This window comes from Tursiops truncatus, chromosome 4 (assembly GCF_011762595.2).
Source record: "Tursiops truncatus isolate mTurTru1 chromosome 4, mTurTru1.mat.Y, whole genome shotgun sequence".
In the NCBI taxonomy this organism is placed as follows: domain Eukaryota; kingdom Metazoa; phylum Chordata; class Mammalia; order Artiodactyla; family Delphinidae; genus Tursiops; species Tursiops truncatus.
In genome coordinates this window covers 49,162,193-49,184,827 of record NC_047037.1, presented here as the reverse complement: position 1 = coordinate 49,184,827, position 22,635 = coordinate 49,162,193, and the positions used below count along the sequence as shown (strand labels likewise).

The following is a 22,635-nucleotide window of genomic DNA, read 5'->3' as shown; positions in this document are numbered from 1 at the left end:
CTTTTCTTCTGAGCAAAAAGTAATTTCCCCTGGGGTCACTAAAAGGCATTGGTAAAACACCGGATACTTCAAAAGTGTATTTTTGAAATCACAGAATTAACATCAGTCCTTTTTTTTGTAATTAGGCTTTCATTTTGCACAAATATTTCCCATATTTTGTATAAGTCTGCACTGTTATGACCCAACAAATGCCTTCATTCCCATAGGAAGTATTTTGCTTTGCCCTTTATAGTTTAGAGTTTATGGCAGTGTTGTAATGCCTTGACCAAAAGAAGAGGAATTTATTGCTTTATTATCACAGGAATCTTGTCACTCATTAACTGTTCATTGTGGGCATGGACATAAGTAAATAATTGTAAACCAGACTACATAAAAATGAACTTCTTATATTTAATTACTTCCTTATGAGTCATTTCTATTTAAGCTAAAATGCTTAAAAGTCTCTATCCTATTTCCTACAGAGTTATTTATTTCAATGTGAAAAGACACAGTATAGAAGAAAATGTCAGGTATTAATAGATGGAGGATAATGCTATAATCCATTAACATTAAAAATCTCTGTTATTTAAAAAATCCATTAGTTATGCAGATAAATGGAAAATTGTAAGATTCAGGCCAGTTCCTAATTTTCAATTACTGTACTTCATGGGTAATAATCTCATAAGCCTAAGAAGTAGAATTTCATCCATTTAAAACAAATGAACTGTGATGAAAGATGTCAGGTGTAACGTTCTATAATTTAGGTTGAAATTGGGGGTCTTAAACTTTATATTAAGTCATTCAACGGGAGGCTATTTTTTTAAACTGCTATTCAGTGCTGAATCCTAAAATATTCAAATAGCAAAGTAAATCTGAATAGTAGGGGAGAAAAATAAAATAATGTTCTAGTTTTCATTTAGAGTGCTCACTGACCAGATCATTAGAAATTAATCTGTTCACTTCCTGCCTGCACTTTCACTTCCTTATTTCTTTACTCAAGTCTGTACTTATGTACTTGATTACAACAATAGTTGCATAATATAATAAATAACAAGCAAGTTCCAAAAGTCAGCTGTTAACCAGAGAAATAAAATGACTTTTTTTTTTTGCGGTACGCAGGCCTTTCACTGCCGTGGCCTCTCCCGTTGCGGAGCACAGGCTTCGGACGCGCAGGCTCAGCGGCCATGGCTCACGGGCCCAGCCGCTCCGTGGCATGTGGGATCTTCCCAGACTGGGGCACGAACCCGTGTCCCCTGCATCGGCAGGCGGACTCTCAACCACTGTGCCACCAGGGAAGCCCCCGACATACGTATTTTTAATCCTGTTTTTTTTCAGAGCAAGAATGGGTCTTCTCTTAGTACTCAGATTTCTTTAATGCAGCCCAGAATGTAAATCTAGTGTATCCCTTCAAAAATATGCACACTTCTCAGATATTACTAACACCAAGTAAGATAGAGTTAGTATTTTGAAGTGATGTGTTATTATAAGGATTTAGGGGCCAAAATATGCTTTTTATTGGCAGAACAACATTGGGGAACTGTATATATGTTTGGTTTACTCCAAGATTTTACATCTTGCAGCCTAAAAATATTAACTCTTATGTTATTTCACATTTTTATAGCATTGCAAAAATATCCAGTTGTTATAAATTAGATGTGTTCAACCAGTAAGGCTTCTTAAATTTGTGACTCAAATGTCCATTATGAACAATACCTAATTACCATGGATTATATTTAAACTGTAACTGAATTATTCACTCTAGTTTATTAGATACGCCTGCATCTCAAATACTCTAGAAAGGATTATGGAAAACTTCTTGCCTTAAATCTGTAGGATATTAAATGCCTAGGTGTAGCTACAGTACTCAATATGCATGTAATATGTTGCAGGATGCTTTCAGAGCTGCTGGGTACAGTAAATGCAAATTAAAATGTTGCAAACTGCACGGCAACACTGAGGATGCAAACCTAAAAAGTAAAAAAGTGATATAAGAAGTGGGGGTAAATAAGATAGAGTTTCCTGGAGGAACTATATGTTGGTGGCCGAACTGTGTAAGTGGACAGGGGTGGGGGAGGACATTCATGTGTCAGGCAATTTATCATAAGCTAAAACCTTGTCACCGCCCAGAGCTAGGAGAGAAAATACTAGTACTTTTCTATACTACCAGCTGTTGGACATTTCTTTGATGGTTAATATTAAGAATAAATATTATTTGTATAGCATATTAAAGTTTATGAGGCAATTTTGATTTAATTTGACCTTCACAACGGCCTTGTCTACTTTCTTTTAGGTCCAAGGTCTAAGGATGGATCAATGTTAATTTCTGTGCTGCTGCTAAAACTCGGGGATTTTTGAATGTTAGAGAAGCTGACTTCTGAAGAAGTCATTTCAGTGGTGAAATAGACATTAATGATTTAATTATGGGTTAAGAGTATGAACCAATACATTCACCTCTGAAGACTGAGACATGTTTTTTCCACTGAAATAATTTTTAATAAAGAAAAACTCTATGAAAATACCCCCAGAAACATTTAAGGCATGTTTAGCATAATTTATTGCATCAGAGTTTTAAAAACACTGTTATTTCAATTCTTTGTGGTATAATAAAGACAAGCAGAAGATCCTAATCCTGTAACATGAATCAGGTCAAAACTCTCCTCAAGGTCAAGTGTTCTGAGATGTTCAAAGTTGTAAGACTATCAGATACTTTTAGTATTTCAAGTTGCAATTTCAACTTTCTGGCTATAATTAGTCAAATACTGACTGTCTCAGTATGACAAATCATAGAATGGAAGGGAGATAAATTTTTATTTTTTTATATTTGTGTCTTAATATACACTTATGTTTCACCTTCTTGTATTGCACTTTTCATTAAATATTTTATTATACTTGTTTATAGAAAAAATTTTTAGAAAGTACAATGCCCCAGAAATGAAGAAGAAAAAGCAAATCATAACCTACCTCCAGAAATTCTTATTCCTCCTTGTGTTTTCTCTTGTGACAGCAACAGGGGGTGCGTATCTTCATTATGCTCTACAAAGAGGTGGAACTTGCTCTTGGAATCAATAGTGAATACAGCAAGAGGACTTTGATGCATCTACACCCCAACATAAAGGTATTCAGGTCATCTTGCTTAACAATGTTTCTTCTTTATTATTCTGTAGTTTTTCAGATACATTTTACTTTGAGCAGTGGTAATCTTTAGAATTCCCTAATGTATATTTTGAATCAATAATATTGTGAACTTCTCAGAAATAAAATAATTATACTTTCTTATACTTCTGATCTTGATGGAGTCAGCAGAGTTCTCATTTCTGCTTCTCTTACCCTGATAATTTAGCCAAGAACATTCTTCCTAGAGTTGTTTTAAGAGCCCTGTCAGGTTTCTATACTCCTCATTAAGGTTATCCTGGAACCTCTTAAATGTGATCTCCCTGGGATATCCCTTGAACACTGATAGCAACTAAGAGAGCTCCTTTAGGATTTAAAGTGCTCTCCTTAAAAGCACTTTGTATACAGTACTAGTAAAGTGAATAAGCATGATAAGCAATTTGAAAAAAGCCTTTTGATATTGTACCAAAGACCTGAAGCCTATCAGTAAATATTGTCGCCCAGTCACTGAGCTACATCAAGACAATGAATTAATCTTCAGCAGGCTTAAAGTATATAATGATTATATATTTCACCTGATTAAAAAAAGATATTCCATGTAAATAATAACCAAAAGAGAGCAGGAGTGGCTATACTAATATTGGACAAAATAGACTTTAAATCAATAAAGTTTACAATAGATAAAGAAAGATATTATATATTAATAGAAGGTTCAAGGCAGCAAGAAAATGTAATAATTATAAACATTTACATACCTAATACTGACCATCAAAATATATGAAGCAAACATTGAAAGAATTGAAGGGTGAAATAAAGCAGTTCTATAATAATAGTTGGACACTTTAATATCACACTCTCAATAATGGATTGGTATATACATAAAATGGAATATTTTTCAGTCTTAAAAAGGAAGGAAATTCTGACATGTGTTAAAACATGGATGAACCTTGAAGACATTATTCTAAGTAAAAGAAGCCAGACATAAAGACAGATATTGTGTGATTCCATTTACATGAGAGACCTAGAGTGGTCAAATTCATAGAGACAGAAAGTAGATGGTAGTTGCCGGATTTTGTGAGGAGGAGGGAACAGGGAGTTTTTGTTTAATAGGTATAGAGTTCCAGTTTTGCAAAATAAAAAGTTCTGGTGATGGATAGTGGTGATGGTTGCACTATATGAATATGCTTAACACCACTGAACTGTACACTTAAAAAGGTTAATATGGTAAATTTTATGTTATGTGTATTTTACCACAATAAAAACATGTTATTAAAAAATAAAGTTGCCTCCAAAGTTTTTGGAATGTTTCTAGTTAAAGACATACAAAAATAGGTCAGTCTGGGACTATTTAAGAGAGAATTCCGTTTGAAACCAGGAGGTTAATAACTTCTTAAATTACCTTTAAAATCAAGAGCTGCCCAAACATCTATATCCCTATATCAATATGATTACTAGTTCAACTTAATAACTGCCAAAATATCAATATACTTCTTAAAAAATTTTGTCAGGGAGAGATGTAGGCTAAAAAGTTTCAGTGTTTTTTATATAACATATAACATAACCCTTTTGGGGGAAAAGGGAATCTGCTATTCCATTGAACTGGCTTTTATTGAAATATGTGGCCAGATTTCAAGCTAAAGGGCAGCTTCCCCCATATGTGAGGGGTCCAGGGTGGTCAGGGGAGTTTTGAAAAGTATCCAGGGATAAATACTGAGGATAAAATAAATAAATACTCTGCTAAATACTGAGGATAAAATTAGAAGTTTGGGGATTTTCTTTGATGTATAGATAGCACATTTTAGCATTTGAATTGTAGGCAATGTTGTTCAGGGGAGTAAACAGACCTATTTTATTATAATATGAAAGACATTTTAGAAAGCATATTACGTGTGTGGTTTTTTTCCTCTCAAGGTGATGAGGCACCCAGATCATGTGTCATCCAGTGTATATCTGTGGGCTCATCACGAGAAACTCATCATCATCGACCAGTCGGTTGCCTTTGTGGGTGGGATTGACCTGGCCTATGGAAGGTGGGATGACAACGAACACAGACTCACGGACGTGGGCAGCGTGAAGCGCGTCATCGGGGCACCTTCTCTGGTTTCCCTCACAGTTAGTAAATTTCACCTTTATGGAACTGCATAGAAGGGACACAGTTTGTATAAGTGTGTATTAATAGTGTGATTGGTTGACTGATGGATTGAATGAGAGGTGGCCTATCCCTGGAGAGGTAGAGAACATTGAGTCCAACACAGACCTGGTTTCAGATACCATTTAGTGAGTCTGTAACTATGCATCTGTTAATCTCAGTTTCTTCTCTTGTAAGAAGAGAAAACAGACCTGATAGAGCATTTGCTATCTCATAGTCCGTTCCTTTGCTTTCCATTTAAATTAAAGATTTAGTTCCTATTTGGGAAAAAAGTTCATAAACAAAAATGTGCGGCAAAATTGGACTTGAAGTTAAAGAAGCAACCTTATTACAGTTAGCTGCCGAGGTTTTGGAAATCTTCCTTCTTACAAACATGCAAAACTAGGATAGGTCAGTCTGGAGTCACTCAGGGAATTCTGTTTGAAAGCAGGAGGTTAATAACTTCTCAAAGTATCTTTCAGATCAAGAGCTGCCAAAGTCTCTATATGCCTATATTTGTGGCTTGTTATTTCAACGCAAATGGTTGCCAGAATATCAATGTGCTTATTCAAAAGTTTGATGGGCTCCATCTTATTTTACTGCGGTCCATGTTGGTGACTTTTCTGGGAAAACAGAGATTTGGTGAAAAGGTAACGGGGAAAGTAATTGACAGAAAAAGCATCGCTTACTTAATATTTATCAGAAGAAGTTCAGTAGCTCAACAGTGAGTATAACTCATGTAATTGTAATGGAAACCAAAAAGTTAATTGGCATGAAACTTCTGGCCCAGTGAAAGAGGAACTATAATGGACTTCCTGGTATCCCTTTGGAAGTATTTAAACAGCTCACAAGGATCGCCCACTGCCCTGTGGCTGACCTCACACATACTATTGTGTGTCTCTTAGGGAGCCTCCGTCATGTGTAAACTTTAAACTGGAATTAAAAGGCCACAGCGCAGCTTATCTTATGCAGTTTCTTTTCTTCTCTTTCTTTTTCTTGTTTTTTAAATAATTTTCTCAGGCTGAAACAACAGAGTCTATGGAATCCTTATGCCTCAAAGATAAAAACGAATCTAACAAAAATCTGCCTGTCCTGAAGACTGTTGATGATGCAGATTCAAAACTGAAAGGAATAGGAAAGCCCAGAAAGTTCTCCAGATTCAGCCTCTACAGGCAGCTGCACAGACACCACCTACGCAGCACAGACAGCATCAGCAGCATTGACAGCGCCTCCAGTAAGTCATCGTCTGCACTGGAATTTATCTCAACTGTGCTCTGTTCCTCCATAGCCAGACACTGTATACCTGTTTGCCGAACTTGTCCTTCTATAATGGAGTAAAGTGAACAATGCTGAGAAGTCGTTATATCATCCTATTCAGTCTCATGCCATTTCATGGCTCTGTTTGACCCATTTTAGAACAGATTTATTGTTTTATTCACATCACTAGTCATAACAGCCACAATTCATGCTTCTAATGGTTGCAGAATGACTAAGCATTTCTAAAATAATGCCAAGTTATAAAGGAAAAAGAAAAGTATTAGGTGTACTTTATAAACTTTTCATATAAGAGATTTCATGTCTCTTTCTATCCAGAAATACACCCAGCTTTTATCCTCAAACATCAGATTTTCTACATCTTATAAATTTACCATTCTTTAAGATTTGTCTTAAAGCTCTACAGTTTTCTGTTGCACAGAATTTGTGACTGATTTTATAGCCTTGCCTTGTTTTTAAAATGATTGAAGCTGCTTCTGAGTTTAGAAAACTTGGTATATTTATATATATATATCTATATCTCTTTGTAAAGAAAGAACTCTCAACTTTCTCCAGGTGATTATAATCACTGTAGGAGTCGTCAGAATTTAATCCATGGTTTAAAGCCCCACTTGAAATTCTTTCGCTCTTCCAGTGAGTCTGAGCAGGGGCTCACTAGACCTAACGTTGGTAAGTGACGTGTGACGCGCCGCAGTCTCTGTAGGCTTCAGCTTTTGCTGCATGAGCAGAGTGACCGTGTCTCTGGATCGGCTTTCCATTCTCACAGTGTTCACCCCACGTATACTTTTAGAATGGATAATCTGATAAGTGTCTCTAAGAACTAGGTTCTCGAATAAATTAATCAGGGCCTAAAATATGGTGGAATGAAGAGGAATTTGGCTGGATCAGATTTAGTAACAAGTGATCATCATCAGAAACAGCAACCATAGTAAAATTGTAAGCTAGCGTTTATTGTGTGCAGACTCTGCCGCTCACTGCCCCGAGCGCCTGTGGGGCTTGGTAATAACAGCGTTATCTCCTTTTTACAGAGGAACCAACGGCAGGGTTAGAGATGATAAGTGATGTGCCCAGAGAAGTTCTAGTTTATCAGTCTCCCAGAAGTCATGCTTCAGACTTGTGATTTAGCAGATATGTAGATGACTACATCAGAACCTTTGGGCTAAATTCTTAAGGCCACAGTTGTATGTACTGTTTAGGAGATGGCTGAGATAGAGCCCAGCTAGCATGGCTGGCTGTGAGTCACTTGTGGCTGTCAGGAGCTGATGACCCTGAACATTAAGCTGGACCTTGAGCAGTGGTTCCAGCATTCTGTAGTCTGGAGAGACTGCAACTTTTAAACTGATTAACTGTATATAGTGAACTAAAGCTCCCATGTAACTGTTAAGTAAATTTGTTTGTCTTAAATCACATTGATATAAAATACGTAAACAACATTGATATATATTAAAATATGGAGAAGAGCATATGTGGGGAGACATTTTCTTTATTTAGCATACAGCTAGTCCTTGATGCCTAGGTGGATTCAGTGATAGCTCACAGTAATTCCTGTGCTCCGTAGAGCGTCATAGCCCTGAGACAGGGCACTGGGGAGTCCAGAGAGCCAGGTCAGGGGTGCATGCCAGGGCAGACATTAAAGATAAAAGGTTGCAAACAGGTCCAGGTATTGCTTTGTAATTCCAGAGTGTGGCTTTGCTGCGTTAGAACTGATGATGAGATGGAGGAATGAAGTTGTGAAACATGAAGTCAAGGGGACTGAATGATAGCGTTGCTGACAACAGGATTGGGGGCAAGTGGAAAAGAAGATGCAAGCTGGGTGCAGACTACGTTAAGTAATTCAGGCTGATGGCAGGCTGAGAGGGGTGATCACCATAGTGGTGAACTAGGGACAGCAATGTGGGTGGTTTTCAGGTGTTGATGGAAATCCTCTCCCTAATAAACTGGATACACGTCCAGTGCAGTGTTTTTTATTGAGAGAGAGAGAAGAGAGAAAGTAAACAACCTAAAATCCAAGAGTAGAGGATGGAGGATGGTTGAGAACATAATGAGCAGTTCATTCCCTTGATGGAATTGCACAATCATTAAAATCTGTAAGGGGGGGGCTTCCCTGGTGGCGCAGTGGTTGAGAGTCCGCCTGCCGATGCAGGGGACACGGGTTCGTGCCCCGGTCCGGGAGGATCCCACATGCCGCGGAGTGGCTGGGCCCGTGAGCCATGGCCGCTGAGCCTGCGCGTCCGGAGCCTGTGCTCCGCAACGGGAGAGGCCACAGCAGTGGGAGGCCCGCGTACCGCAAAAAAAAAAAAGTGTAAGTGGGGATACAAAAATAAATGTATATGACTCATTTGTTCTTTAAATAAGTACTTACTGAGCTCCTATGTCAATCACTGTTCTAGATACTAGAGATGGAATGAACAGCACAGACAAAATTCTGTTAACTAGTAGGAGAGTAAGGATGGGAATTGTATATACAAATAGATCATCAAACACAACGTGTCAGGCGGTAAGAATTATCATGGAAAACAGTACAGCAGGGGAAGGGGGGAAGGGCAGAGGGGAGGAGTTACTATTTTATATGGGGAGGGGGTCAGGGAATGCTTTTCCAATGAAGTGAGTTTTCGAGAAAGATCAAAAGGGAGAGAAGAATCAGGATAAGATAATGTCTGTGGGGAGGGAGTCCAGCTAGGAGGAGTAGCAAGTGCAGACTATGAGGCAGGAGGGGATTGGTATGTTCCAGGAGTGGCTGAAGTCGGGTGGGCTAGGGGAGAATGATAGGAGCGAAGTCGGAGAGGCTTGGGTAGTTTATAGAATTTTGGTTTATACGTTGAGTGAAAAAGGAAGCCATCAGATGGTCTTTCTTGAGCAAAGGCCAGACAAGGTCTGATTTGCATTTTTACAAACGTTTTCTTCAGAGCAGACAGGGGTGGCAAGTAGTGACCAGGCAGGTACTGAATACATCTTGAGGTGGAGCTGACAGCATTTGCTGATGCACTGCATATGGGATGTGGGGGATGGAGAGGACTCTTTCCATTAACTACATTAAGTTACAAATTTAATTTTTTAATAGGAAAAAAGTTAATTTACTTAAATAGGAAAGCCAAAGGATAGTTGAGTCTTCTGGCGCAGTGCTTTGCAAAGTCTATTTCTTGGATCCTGGTGTTTCTCAGGGGGGCTCTGAGGATAATACTGAGGGCCCCGGACCCTTCTACCTCTATTGGTACCTGAAGGCCCCGGACCCTCCTACCTCTATTGGTACCTGTGTCAACCAGAAAAATCCCACATATATTATTTTATATATTGGACTGCCATGTGAATTTGTATTGGGAAAAAAAAAAGGAAGTTCTACTATTAATAATGAAGGAAGTTTAAAGAGCACAGCTCTACATTTAAATCATGTAATGACTTAAACTTATATTGTCTTATAGGACTTGAAACCCAAATTAAGCACAGAGTGACTCTTCATTATAAGTTTGAAACTGAATGTTTACTTGAGTTAATAACTTCCTTTCCTGAAGATATGAACTGGATTAACTTCTCTGCAATGTTTCACTTGAATGGAAAAGGCCATGGCTGAACGGGGCTCCTAGTGAAGCCCGGGTTTTTTTTTGTTTTTGTTTTGTTTTTTATGCTTCATCATGGTTTCCTTTGTTTTCCATACTTTTTTTTTTTTATGGTCTGTGTTTTCTTTTTATAAATTTATTTATTTATTTATTTTTATTTTCGGCTGCATTGGGTCTTCTTCCTGCACACAGAGTGTACACGCAAGATCACTGTGGGTTTTTAAGTAGAAAAAACTGCACTAAAATCAGCTCATCTTAAATGTGATTAGTAACTATGGTAGATTTCTATAGTATATATTTTAATTCAAAATCACTCAGCCATCTTCAAGATTTTTTTTCTCTTAAAATTATGTTGTAAGAGGGAGAATTTCAAGCACATTGTTCCCTTGATACAGTTATTTTTAAAGGGTTGAATTTTTTTTTTTTTTTTTGTGGTACATGGGCCTCTCACTGTTGTGGCCTCTCCCGTTGCGGAGCACAGGCTCCGGACGCGCAGGCTCAGCGGCCATGGCTCACGGGCCCAGCCGCTCCATGGCATGTGGGATCTTCCCGGACTGGGGCACGAACCCGTGTCCCCTGCATCGGCAGGCGGACTCTCAACCACTGCGCCACCAGGGAAGCCCAAAAGAGTTGAATTTTATTCTTCTTATATTCAGTAATTGTTTGCTAATCTTTTCCTTTTAAGCAAGATTTAATATATGGCTGATGGGGAAAATAATTCTTGCCATTTAGTTGAGACAAGTGTTTCAAACTCAGATATCTAATCATAAGGGATAATGAAGAGTAGGTTAAGTCATTTCTAAACTCTGTTTTCAGTGCTGTAGAATGTATAACACTTATTTTCACTCTCAAAGAGCTTATTGTCTAATAGGTAAGTGGTGGTATTACTAACCTAGTGCCTTAGTAATTCATCAGGGGGAAATATCCTCTGGCAAGAGTTGTCAGCGAAGCCTTCTCCACAACCGTAAACCTGATCCACAATGCCAAAATCCAAAAAGTTTCAAGAACCAAGAGATTTAAATATATATATATATAACTCATTGGGGACCTGTTTCAGAACTGGCCATGAATATAGGCAGAAATTCAGTAGGTAGAGACTAAGAAGGGAGAGAAACAGGCACTCCAGGTAGATGTTATATCTTAACACACATATGAGAAATGCCAACAACAAAGGGGGAAACCAACAGCAAAATGAAAAGACAACCTACTGAATGGGAGACGATATTTGTAAATGATATATATAATAAGCAGTTAATATCCAAAATATATAAAGAATTAGTATAACTCAACAACAACAAAAAACAACCCAATTAAAAATGGGTAGAAAAGCTAAAGAGACATTTTTCCAAAGAAGACATACAGATGAACAACAGACACATGAAAAGATAGTCAACATCACTAATTGTTAGGGAAATGCAAACCAAAACCAGAATGGCATATCACTTCACACCTGTTAGAATGCCTGTTATCGAAAAGGGAAAAAATAAAAAATGTTGGCGACCACGAGGAGAAAAGGGAACTTTCGTGCACTGTTGATGGGAATGTAAATTGGTGCAGCCACTTTGGAAAGCAGTATGGAGATTCCTCAAAAAATTAAGAATAGAACTACCGTATGATCCAGCTATCCCATTTCTGGGTATTTACCTAAAAAATACAAAAATAAAAACCTAATTCAAAAAGATATATACACCTTTATGTTCATTGCAGCATTATTTACAATAGCCAAGATATGGAAACAACCTAAGTGCCCATCAGTGAATGAATAGGTAAAGATGTGGTAAATATATACAATAGAATACTGCTTAGCCATAAAACAAGATGAAATCTTGCCATTTTCAACAACATAAATGGACCTTGAGAGTATTATACTAAGTGAAATAAGTCCGACGGAGAAAGACAAATACTATGTGATTTCACTGATATGTGGAATGTAAAAGACAAGGAAATAAAACGCAGAAACAAAATAAACAAGCAAACTAAACAGAAATAATTATGTAGATACAGAGAACAGAGTAGTGGTTACCAAAAGGGAAGGGATTGAGGGAGGGTGAAATGGGTAAAGGGGATCAACTGTATGGTGATGGATGGAGAATAAATTTTTGGTGGGGAGCATGCTGTAGTGTATATAAAATAGAAATATAATGTCATACACATGAAACTTACATAATGTTATAAACCAGTGTTACCTCAATTAAAAAAAAGAAATTAGAAGATTCTGGATTTTAGAAAGGTAATACAATACCTGTACTCCTTATTATGTTACACTCCTGGCAAAGTCCAGGAAATACCCTATAAGCAAATCATTTATATTCGTGCAATATCAAGTGGGATAAATAAAGATAATAACCTCAAGTTCACGTCAGGTTTTGCTAACAAATGAGCTGTGAAGAAACATTTGGATTTTCAGAGCTTTTGGGTTTTGGAATTGCTGTTGATAGGTAGTTAATTTGTATGGATTGGGCTGGTGGGATATAATTGTACCAATATCTGGAGAGTCTTGAAAGTCAGGCTGGGTCATTGACCCTCATTCCTTAAATGCTGGAGAATCCCTGGGGAGGTGGAATTTGGAGGGGGTGGGGGGTGGAGGGGAAGGGTAGGGGAATAAGGGTGGTATTTTACGAAGGTCATACTAGAGACATGGGGAGTCTGACTAGCTTGTTCCAGTGGGCCCAAGAATGAAGTGAATAAGAGAATCTTTTTTCAGAAGAAAGAATCCGCAGATTTCAGTAGGATTTGAGAAGGGTGATGGGGAGGTGGGTGGAGAAGACAGTGAAGAAGAGAGGGGAGCCAGAGGTGATTCTGAGGTTTTGCTTGAGAAACCATGAACAGAAAGCAGAAATCTCAAGGGAAGACTTGATTTTATGGGAATGATGGTGATTCTAGTGTTACGCATGAGTTTATAGTTTGGTGGGACAACTAGGTAGATAAGGTCAAGTGAGGCATTGGACGTGGCTGTAGATCTAGAGCCCCAGTGAGAAGCCAGGGCTACAGGGGTACGTTTAGGGGAAAGCTGGGGAAAACCTTGTGAGGGAGGAGCTAGGAAAGAAGATCAAGAAGCGTGAGTTGGAGTAATGGTAGAGGAGTGCAGCCTTGGAAGCCAAGAGACGAGAGAAAAAACAGGAGGATGTGGCAAAGTCAGAAGACACCAGGTGAGGGGCAGGAAGATACCCTCTTCCCTGGTGGCACAGTGGTTGAGAGTCCGCCTGCCAATGCAGGGGACACGGGTTCGTGCCCCGGTCTGGGAAGATCCCATGTGCCGCGGAGCGGCTGGGCCCGTGAGCCGTGGCTGCTGAGCCTGCGTGTCCGGAGCCTGTGCTCCGCAACGGGAGAGGCCACAACAGTGAGAGGCCCGCATGCCACACACAAAAAAAAAAGTTCTTCATGAACTTCAGCAGCCAGAGTCTGGGCCACCGATGGATGAGGCTTGCAGTAAACTGGCATGAAAAACCGGTGCCAAAAGACAAGGCAGATGCAATTATGAAATCAACTGGGAGCCAGATATAGACTAATAAGAACCACCTCAGGTCGGCATTGCTGATGTAAGAAGTCCTCCCTTCCTGCTCGTACGTGTTCATGCAATTCTGAGCAGTAATCGCAGTAAGTAGGAGTGTTTTGTTCTGTTTAGCCTTAATATTATTTCATTTGTTCTGAGGAGGACCCTGATTTATTTGGACTAGTTTTGGCCATGACTAAAACCAAAACCTAATTTGAACTGTGAGCAGGTTGAATTCAATTAGCACCAAGATCATTATCTGAGACTAAGAATTTGCTTTGTTTTTCTTATCAAAACTGATTATTAGGTGAGATTTTTTAAACAAGTATATGTGTATACATATAAAGATTTAGCCTGGAGTTTCTCAATTGATGAAAACAAATTTTATATATAATATATATATATATATTTCAGAATTGACCCACTGTTTATCTCGTTCTTTGTCCCCTTTTTTTCTTTTCCTGTTTTTTTAATAAACAAAGTGCCATGCTTACTATAAAGAGCCTACAGGTGAGCAAATAGACCTACCAGTACTTTGGCCTTTCAGTCTTAGAGAGCAGGAAAATAAATCACTGGGAGAAATCAACAGAATTCTATTTTTAACATTATTGAGTTTTGTTCATTGTTAGCATTTTAAGACGTTTTCCTTTTACAGAAAATTCCAATACCGTTTGGAGGTTAATTATTCAGTCTGAGATAGAATACTAGCAGTATGTGTGGTGATTGTTTAAAAACTTTTGCTCTGCAAATACTTATTGATTGCCTACTGACTGCCAGTAGCTATACCAGGCACTGAGGAGGCATACTCCCCGCCCCAAAGTTTATAGATGAGTGAGTGGGGAGCAGGGAGGAGCATCCTTACACAATTGGGTCACAGAGTCAGAGACCCTGAGGTGTGCAACTGTTAATGGTTCTACAGCAGTGCTAGGGACTGCCTCTCCCTGCTGGGATCTGGGAGGTGTCTCTAGGACAGATGACAGCTAATGTGGCTCTTGAAGGAGGATGAGGAGTTCAGACCAAGAGGGAGGGAAGAACCTTCTAGGCAGAAGGAATAATGTGCCAGCTGCATGATGAACCAGGCCTGTCAAAAGCAGTGAGAAGTATGGTGTGCCTGGGGTCTGGGCTGTGTGAGGAAAACAAGGACCAGAAAGAGAGATTGTCAGCAGTTTGAGAAGAGCTCTCTGTGCATACTAAACCCTTAGGATTTGACCCCCTCTAGGCAGTAGGTCATCCTAAAGGCTTTTAAGCAAGGAGTCTGCATTTTTAGAAGGACAGCTCTGGGGCAGTGTGTTGGTAGGGAGACCAGTCCGGTACTCTCAGTGGCTCCTGCACGCGGTACCATTTATTCATTCAACAAGCATTTTTGCATCCAATGTCTATCTGTTAAGTGTCTCTTTTGTGCCAAGCGCTGCATTTTGTGATTTGTAGTTCTGCTAGTTTTCCTGCTTAGTTGTCTTTGTGATCAGCATATTCCATAAACATACAAACTATTTAAGTCAACATATTTACCCTTAAGTAAAATGTTCCCGACAAAGTTCTTTGTGAAATACTGCAGTGGATTGCTGCTTTTGCGCCTGTGTGGTTATGAGCTTCTGTCTATTGTTACACTTCTTATGGATGTCATTTATAATTTTAGAAAAATAGAATGTTAAAGCCCAAAAGATCTTAGATGTCATCTGGGCCAAATGTTTCCTTTCACACATAAAGGATTTCTGACCCAAAAAGATGAAGCTCAGTGTCACTTAGCTAGTCAGTTCCAGGGCTGTCTGCAAATTTGAGGTTCTTGCATTTTGAGATGCAAAAGACAAGAATTATACATTAGATGTGCACCATATTGGTTGAGGAAAAAGAAGGACATGACTTCTTTATGGCCTCTGCATCTCATGTTCCTCCACCTGACCTGACTTTACTGCTCTCTCATAGGCTCTCCTAGCAAGTTCTTTATTCACAGTTAACCCTGTGATCCATTCCTCCAGTGATCTGGTAGATGGTGAGAATAAAATATTAAATTTCACTGCCAAATGATGAACCTGATTATAGCCCCAACTACCCACTAATAGTAAATTCATGAGGGTTTTAAAACCTTGTCAGTCCACAGCCTCATGAACACATGCCCTCCTAGTTATGAGGCTTAAGAAGAAAAGTTAAGAAGTCTTTAGGTGTTTAATAAATAAGAGATGAGCCTCCCTCTCTGGGGTCCGCCTGAACCAGTCTCTGAGTGAGTCTTGCTGCATTTACAGACACGGGCTCCATCCAAAGTTTGCAGACGGGTGTGGGAGAGCTACATGGGGAAACCAGATTCTGGCATGGAAAGGACTACTGCAATTTTGTCTTCAAAGATTGGGTTCAACTTGATAAACCTTTTGCAGGTAAGTACCATGGTAGTGGGTGGCTGCTTATATTTTGTCTTTTCCTTGTCAGCATCTCAACAAGTATGCATGTGCATGATCTAATATCTTTTGTTTTGTTTTGTTTTGAATATTTGGTAAAACACTGGAAGCTATGATTCAGTCATGTACTTAAGGGCTTTTCCTTAGAGTAAGAAAAGAAAATGAAATAGAGCTTACTTGTTGGAAATCTCCAGCTTCCATATAGGCATATTTTAGGGGGGTAAAAGTCTGTAATTCTCCAGGAGATGGTTCCCTTCCTTTGATCATCTCCTTTTTTCTGCGTATTCATCTTCCAGCATTAAAACAACACATTTCAGATTATCACTGTGCTTGTATATCTAACAGGAAATAGGAACGTAGCTTAACATTATTTCAACAGGATAAAAAAGAAAAATGTAATGTCAAGTACACAGCTTTAAATAATTTGTACCAACTCACATCTGCCTTGCCTAGTGATTCTCTAATAAGTGAAGTGGAAACATATTTGGGAGAGGTGCGTGGGAGACTGTGTTCCTCACTGTGAGATCTATGTTTCTCTTGGCTGTAAAGGTATTGTTCTATCCAAGCCAAGTAATATACACACGGTGGGCATTACCACATTTTCTTCTCTGTATCGTAGTCAGGGTCAGAGCTGGGGTCAGATGGCTTGTATGCCTCTGGGCACATAAGTGAGCGAGGACCTTGCCTGGTGCGCCTGGGCAGATTTCATTGACAGGCACTCCACCCCCCGGATGCCATGGCATGACATCGCCTCTGTAGTCCACGGGAAGGCTGCTCGCGACGTGGCCCGTCACTTCATCCAGCGCTGGAACTTCACGAAGGTACATAGGTGGTCTTATCGTGATTCAGTCCACATGAAGAGAAACAGGCCAGGAAAAGGAGGCGAGAAGGGGCTGTGGTAGCCACAGCTGTGCTACCCATCCACTCTTGGGTGCCCAGTTGTCAGAGTGCCTGGGTCTCTGAGCAAAAGAAAAAGAAAATGTTCCTGAACTTTCACGCCACAGACAGTTCAGAGGGTGGAGGGATGATGCTACTATCACAGCCTATGGTTTAACCCTTTGAACACTTGGGACACTCAGTGTCGTTCAGGCATCTGGCCGGGGCTGATAGTCACGTGGAGGGCTGTCGGGCTACTGCAGGGGGATGGGAGCCTCGTTCAGGTAAGAGAGCTGGAGCTTGCAAGGCCTTCCAATCCTGGCACTGCCCTGGGCCCGTATTGGTACAGGCTTCTGAGAGGCGGTTCTGAGCAAAGTGAGTAGTATGAGAAAATGGAGACATTTTTCTTTTCTCCAGTCTGTGTCTTCCTTAGTATGATGTCTTCATTACTTGTAAGAATTTGACCTAACATTCCTAAGTTAAGTACCTATCGTCTAGGTGTTATTAAGATTCCATTTTATTTATAGAATCTTAATAAATAAAATGGTCTTATAGGCATTTTGTCCCTACAATATGGAAAAAGATTTAGTTTTATTAACAACTTAAAGTGTCCCCTTATTTTCATTTAAATAACATTATAAACAGTTAGTGGGAACTCTTAGAAATAGTGGAAATATTTTTAACAAGAATTTAGAGGCAAATGAATGAATAAATAAAAGGATAATATTTTTAACTTATTGGACTGACAAAGATAAAAACGCTGCAGTTACCTACAATTGGGTTTGGGATCTATGATGGTCTTATACCTTGCTCCTGGGAGGATAAATTGGTACAACTGCAGAAAACTTTTTAAAGGTATGTAACCTTTGACTCAAAATCTATTTCAGGTATTTAAGCTAAAGAAATTACTCAATAAGTCATTTATCTTGACATTGCATCCAATAATTCATATAAAATGAGAAACAGCTGACATCCTCATTGATAGAAATCGTTAAACAAATTATGATTGTTCCATGCCATTTTACTATGAAATTAGTTTAAAATGATATATAGTGCTTTACTGCTGTTGCAAGATATCTACAATGTAGTAAAAAAATCAGTTTATAAAATAATCCCATTTTTGCAATTGTGTACTTCTATAACTCTAGGTTGTATTTAAGTTTTCTTTAAAAGTACAAAGCAATAATGCTCACTCGAAAAGGTAAAAGAAGGAAAAAGGGAGTTTTCTGTCCCTGGGAAATAGACAGAAAACAAAAATAAATAATCTATTGCCTCTTCACCTAGAAACACCCATTGTTAATATTTCTTTCCCTTTTTCTTTTTCAAATGAACCTGAATTTTTTTTTATAATCACAAAGTAAGGAAGACTGGAACTGTTTTTTCATTTGAATCTTTTTTACCTGATTTTTCTTTATTTTAGATTATGAAACCAAAATATCGGTCCCTTTCTTATCCTTTTCTGCTTCCAAAATCTCAAACAACAGCCCATGAGTTGAAACACCAAGTGCCTGGGTCTGTCCATGCTAATGTACAGGTAAGTCTGGCTTTTCTTTTTCATGAAGTACTACTGGGTACAACCACTCTTATGGGACTAAATGCCTATTGGCTTCAACAATAAGGACAACTCCAAAGCAAATCTAAATAGACCTTTTAAAACTTAGTATTGTATTTTCTATTTTAAATGTACTCAATTTATCCTCTTGTTAAAACTCTCGTATAGATATAATAAATGCATATCTTTAGAAAAGGCCACTCAAGGAGAGGCTTGTCCTGTAATTCCTTCTGAAGTGACTCTAGCAACATGATACCCAGTAAACCTGGAGCTGATACCAGTGAAGCACCAGGAATACGGCTGAAACTTAGCATCTAGGAAGCTAGTTATAGTTCAATCTAATTTTTGTTCCTAATTAACCAAATGCCTTTTAGAGACACTTTTAAAAGAATGAGAAATTTGCTTATTAAAGTGACAAAATTTGACCACATCCAGTACAACATTCTCAAATTACAAATAAGAAAATTAAGACCCAGTGAAACTTGGAGACTTGCCCAGGGTCATCGAGCGGGTTATCAACAGAGGTGGAGCTTGAAATCCTAGTCTAGTCCACAGTTACCCAATCTGCTCCCTGTACCAACTCCAGCTCAAGTGTCTTGAGATCATGCAGGGACAGAACTAGGATTGCATTGCCTTTTGTTCAAAGTCATCACTATCGGCGTCAAATGTATTGTTTAAGTACAGAACAGATTGGTGTTTGCCAAAGGCAAAGGGTGGGATGGAAGGGGTGCAGAAATGGGTGACAGGGGTCAAAAGGTACAGCTTCCCATTTTACTCTTAATAAGTCCTGGGATGTAACGTAGAGCATGGTGACTGTGGTTAACAGTACTGTGTTGTATATTTGAATGTTGCTAAGGGAGTAGATCTTAAAAGTTCTCATCACAAGAAAAAAAATTTGTAAGTATGTGAAGTGATGGATGTTAACTAAACTTATTGTGCTAAAAGTATTTCTTAAGTGAAGATCCAGTAGTCTGCTGCTGACATCACTATTATGGATTTATTTAATTTGGATATGGATTCTGGTGAATATGATTATATAAATGAAACGCCTAAATCAGTTACTTTGTACTACGTGCAAGGAGAGGTGTGTGTATCTAAGAAATAAAAAGACATTTCAGACCGTAGATCGAATAATAGAACAATCAAAAAGATAAATCACTTAAGAGAATTACCTACGGCAAATACTTCGTCATCCTAGGCTAAAGGAGAGAACTAATTTAAACTTAGAGGCACAGATAGATATGCATTCATATGTAAGTTAATGAATATTTTATGAACCTGTTTAATTTTATTCTACTTAGAGGGAAAAATAACCTGTGCTGTAAGATAAAATAGGAGCCTTGATATTAAGAAAATAAGAGAATTTAATTTAATATTTGAGATGGCATTAAAATTGACTCGGTGATCAACTTATCCAAGTTAGCCGATGCTAATTAAGCATCTGTTGAAAAGTTATTTCTGAGAATTGTGTATTTTTATGATTAGCGAAAGATGGTTTATCCCAGTGTTGCATATACAGACATCTTCTAATGTTTTTTGGTAAAGCCCTGGTTTATGTAATCTCTTCCTGCCACCCTGATGAGGCAGATAGATGCTCTGCATATCCGCCCTACAAAACGCCTCCCTTGATTCACCTTCTCCCTATTAGTGGATGTTGTGGTAGAAATGGTGCTAGATCAGTGACTTCTCAACATGCTCACATGTTCATCCCTGACATGCCCAGGCTGCCTGCACTCTACGAAGCCAATTGATTTGAAAGGAAGTTTACCAAGACTCATTAATTCATTTATTCAGTCAATTTATGTCTACTAAGTGCCATCTGTTTGCACAGTCAGATCATCAGTGCACACCTGGATACTGAGGAGACAGACAAAAGGAGTTCTCTGCCTCTGGAAAAGGAGTTAGATGGGGGAGAGGAAGCTGTGATGTTAAAGAATTCAGTTAACAACGCAAGGTGTGGTCTAGGACCAAATGCCAGTCTTGAGAGTATGGACCAGCATGCCATGAGAGGTTGGCAAGTGAGAGGGACAGAACTGGGTACCCCCTTTAAGGAATAAGTCTGCTGCTCAGAAGATGGTAGAACCCACTGCAGCAAACCATTTGCTCTTGAAGAGGTAGTAGATGAGGTTCAGACAGCATAAGGCCAGATTGGGGTTGCCCTGAAGTGCTGGCCTGGTTCATTTTGACCTGATCCTGGAGGCATTAGTGAACTTTGGAATGTTTTTTTGTCATCTGAGAGGAAGCATGATACATGAATGTTTTATGAAGATTAATCTAGATCAGAGTTTCCCTAATTGGGTTTTGTCTGTGAAATGCTAATAGCTATTCCACAAAAAAAGGTTTCCATGGACAGATAAGTTTTTGCAGATTTTTAAAATATAGGACTTCTTAATGCCTTCGTTATGTCGATGTGCATAATGAAATTACTAAGACTGAATATTCTATGAGCGTTTCCCAAGCTTAATTGATGTAGGATCTCTCAATTTGTCACCTATTTCCGTTTTTCCAAGCAAACACACTTTGGGACCTAAAGTTTATACATGTGCAAAACTTATAAGACTAGAAGGAGAATGAACACAGGAGACAAGTGAAGAGACTGCTATAGTAATTCTAGAATACAGTAATTTTGTGTTTATAAATTAGTATTCTTTTTCTTAAAGAAGACTCCTCCATAGTTTAAAAAGTTTTAGACCTCACAAAACATCTACTGGTTGCCAGTAGATGTTTTGCAGAACTGCCAAAATAACTCCAGTTGTGAAAACAGTGGGCACCACCAGGCAGTGCATCTTTTTGAAGACAGGAAAATCTGAGATGACCAGACACTGAAGAAAAGTAAAGAAATTACTCTGCTCCATTTCTCCTTTTCTGTAAAATTCTGACCACAGTATTGTTTCACTTCACATTACTTACTGGCTCTAAACACTATTCACCTTGTTCTAGGCATTGTTGTTGTCAAGTTATGAATGTATAGTGCTTAGCGGGTAAAAGCAATAATCTAGTCCAATCCCTGGTTTTCCAGAGAATCCAGAAGACATCAGGGAGAAGGGACCTGGCTGTGCAGGAGGCTACTTAAGTTTTAAAAAGTTTATAGTCGTATTTTCAAGTCTTTCACTCTCTCAGTTACAGTGTGGGAATAGCCAAATGACTGTTAAATACTCTTGGTTGAGAAATTTAATAAAACGTAATAAAAGTCTTCTTATTCTTTTTAACATTGATTTTAACATAGTTTTTAACATAGTTTATTGTTCATTACGTAACTTAGAGACCACAGGCTTAATTAACTGGAAAGGAGCGATGTAATGTAGCCAGGGGAAGGGGCAGACTGTATTCAAATTCCTGTCTCCGGGCTTCCCTGGTGGCGCAGTGGCTGAGAGTCCGCATGCCGATGCAGGGGACACGGGTTCGTGCCCCGGTCCGGGAAGATCCCACGGGCCGCGGAGCGGCTGGGCTCGTGAGCCATGGCCGCTGAGCCTGCACATCCGGAGCCTGTGCTCCGCAACGCAAGAGGCCATAACAGTGACAGGCCTGCGTACCGCAAAAAAAAAAAAAAAAAAATTCCTGTCTCACTACATACAAGCTGTATAACCTTGGGAAAATTATTTCACCTCTCTGAATGTGTTTCCTTCATCTTTAAAACAGGAAACACAATAGTACCTGTCTCATAGGGTTGTGGTGATAGTTAAATAAATTAATCCATGCAAATCACCTAGAAGAGTATATACTAGTTTGCATTCTATCAATATTAGCTACAACCTTCAGGCATTCCCTAGTGTTTTCAAAAATTTGCAACAAAGAAGCTGACATTTCTCTGGATGGGTCACAGGCTAGTTCTGGATACAAAAATCTTTATACTATTTATACCATATATATTGAAATGGAGAGAGAAAGAGCATTGGACACAATAAAGTAAATAATAGATAAAATTCATGTTGTTCTTGGGCTTCCCTGGTGGCGCAGTGGTTAAGAATCTGCCTGCCAATGCAGGGGACACAGGTTCGAGCCCTGATCTGGGAACATCCCACATGCCGTGGAGCAACTAAGCCCGTGTGCCACAACTACTGAGCCTGCACTCTAGAGCCCGTGAGCCACAACTACTGAGCCTGTGAGCCACAACTACTGAAACCCGTGCGCCTAGAGCCCGTGCTCCACGACAAGAGAAGCCACCGCAATGAGAAGCCTGCGCACCGCAACGAAGAGTAGCCCCTGCTCGCCGCAACTAGAGAAAGTCCACGTGCAGCAACGAAGACCCAATGCAGCCAAAAAAAAAAAAAAAGATT

At 39.1% G+C, this 22,635-nt stretch overlaps 1 protein-coding gene across 8 annotated transcripts in view; it reads left to right on the top strand.

Annotated features, from left to right (window-relative positions):
• Positions 1 to 22,635, top strand: part of PLD1 (phospholipase D1) — a 202,814-nt gene that overhangs the window by 120,153 nt on the left and 60,026 nt on the right. For 7 of the 8 annotated variants that reach the window (XM_073803901.1, XM_019946108.3, XM_073803899.1 and 4 more), the window contains 7 exons: positions 2,984 to 3,094; positions 5,002 to 5,202; positions 6,239 to 6,452; positions 7,049 to 7,162; positions 15,781 to 15,909; positions 16,633 to 16,751; positions 18,227 to 18,340. In XM_073803901.1, the coding sequence (XP_073660002.1) occupies positions 2,984 to 3,094; positions 5,002 to 5,202; positions 6,239 to 6,452; positions 7,049 to 7,162; positions 15,781 to 15,909; positions 16,633 to 16,751; positions 18,227 to 18,340 (1,002 nt within the window). The remainder of the gene's footprint in view (positions 1 to 2,983; positions 3,095 to 5,001; positions 5,203 to 6,238; positions 6,453 to 7,048; positions 7,163 to 15,780; positions 15,910 to 16,632; positions 16,752 to 18,226; positions 18,341 to 22,635) is intronic. The other variant, XM_073803900.1, reaches the window with a different exon arrangement.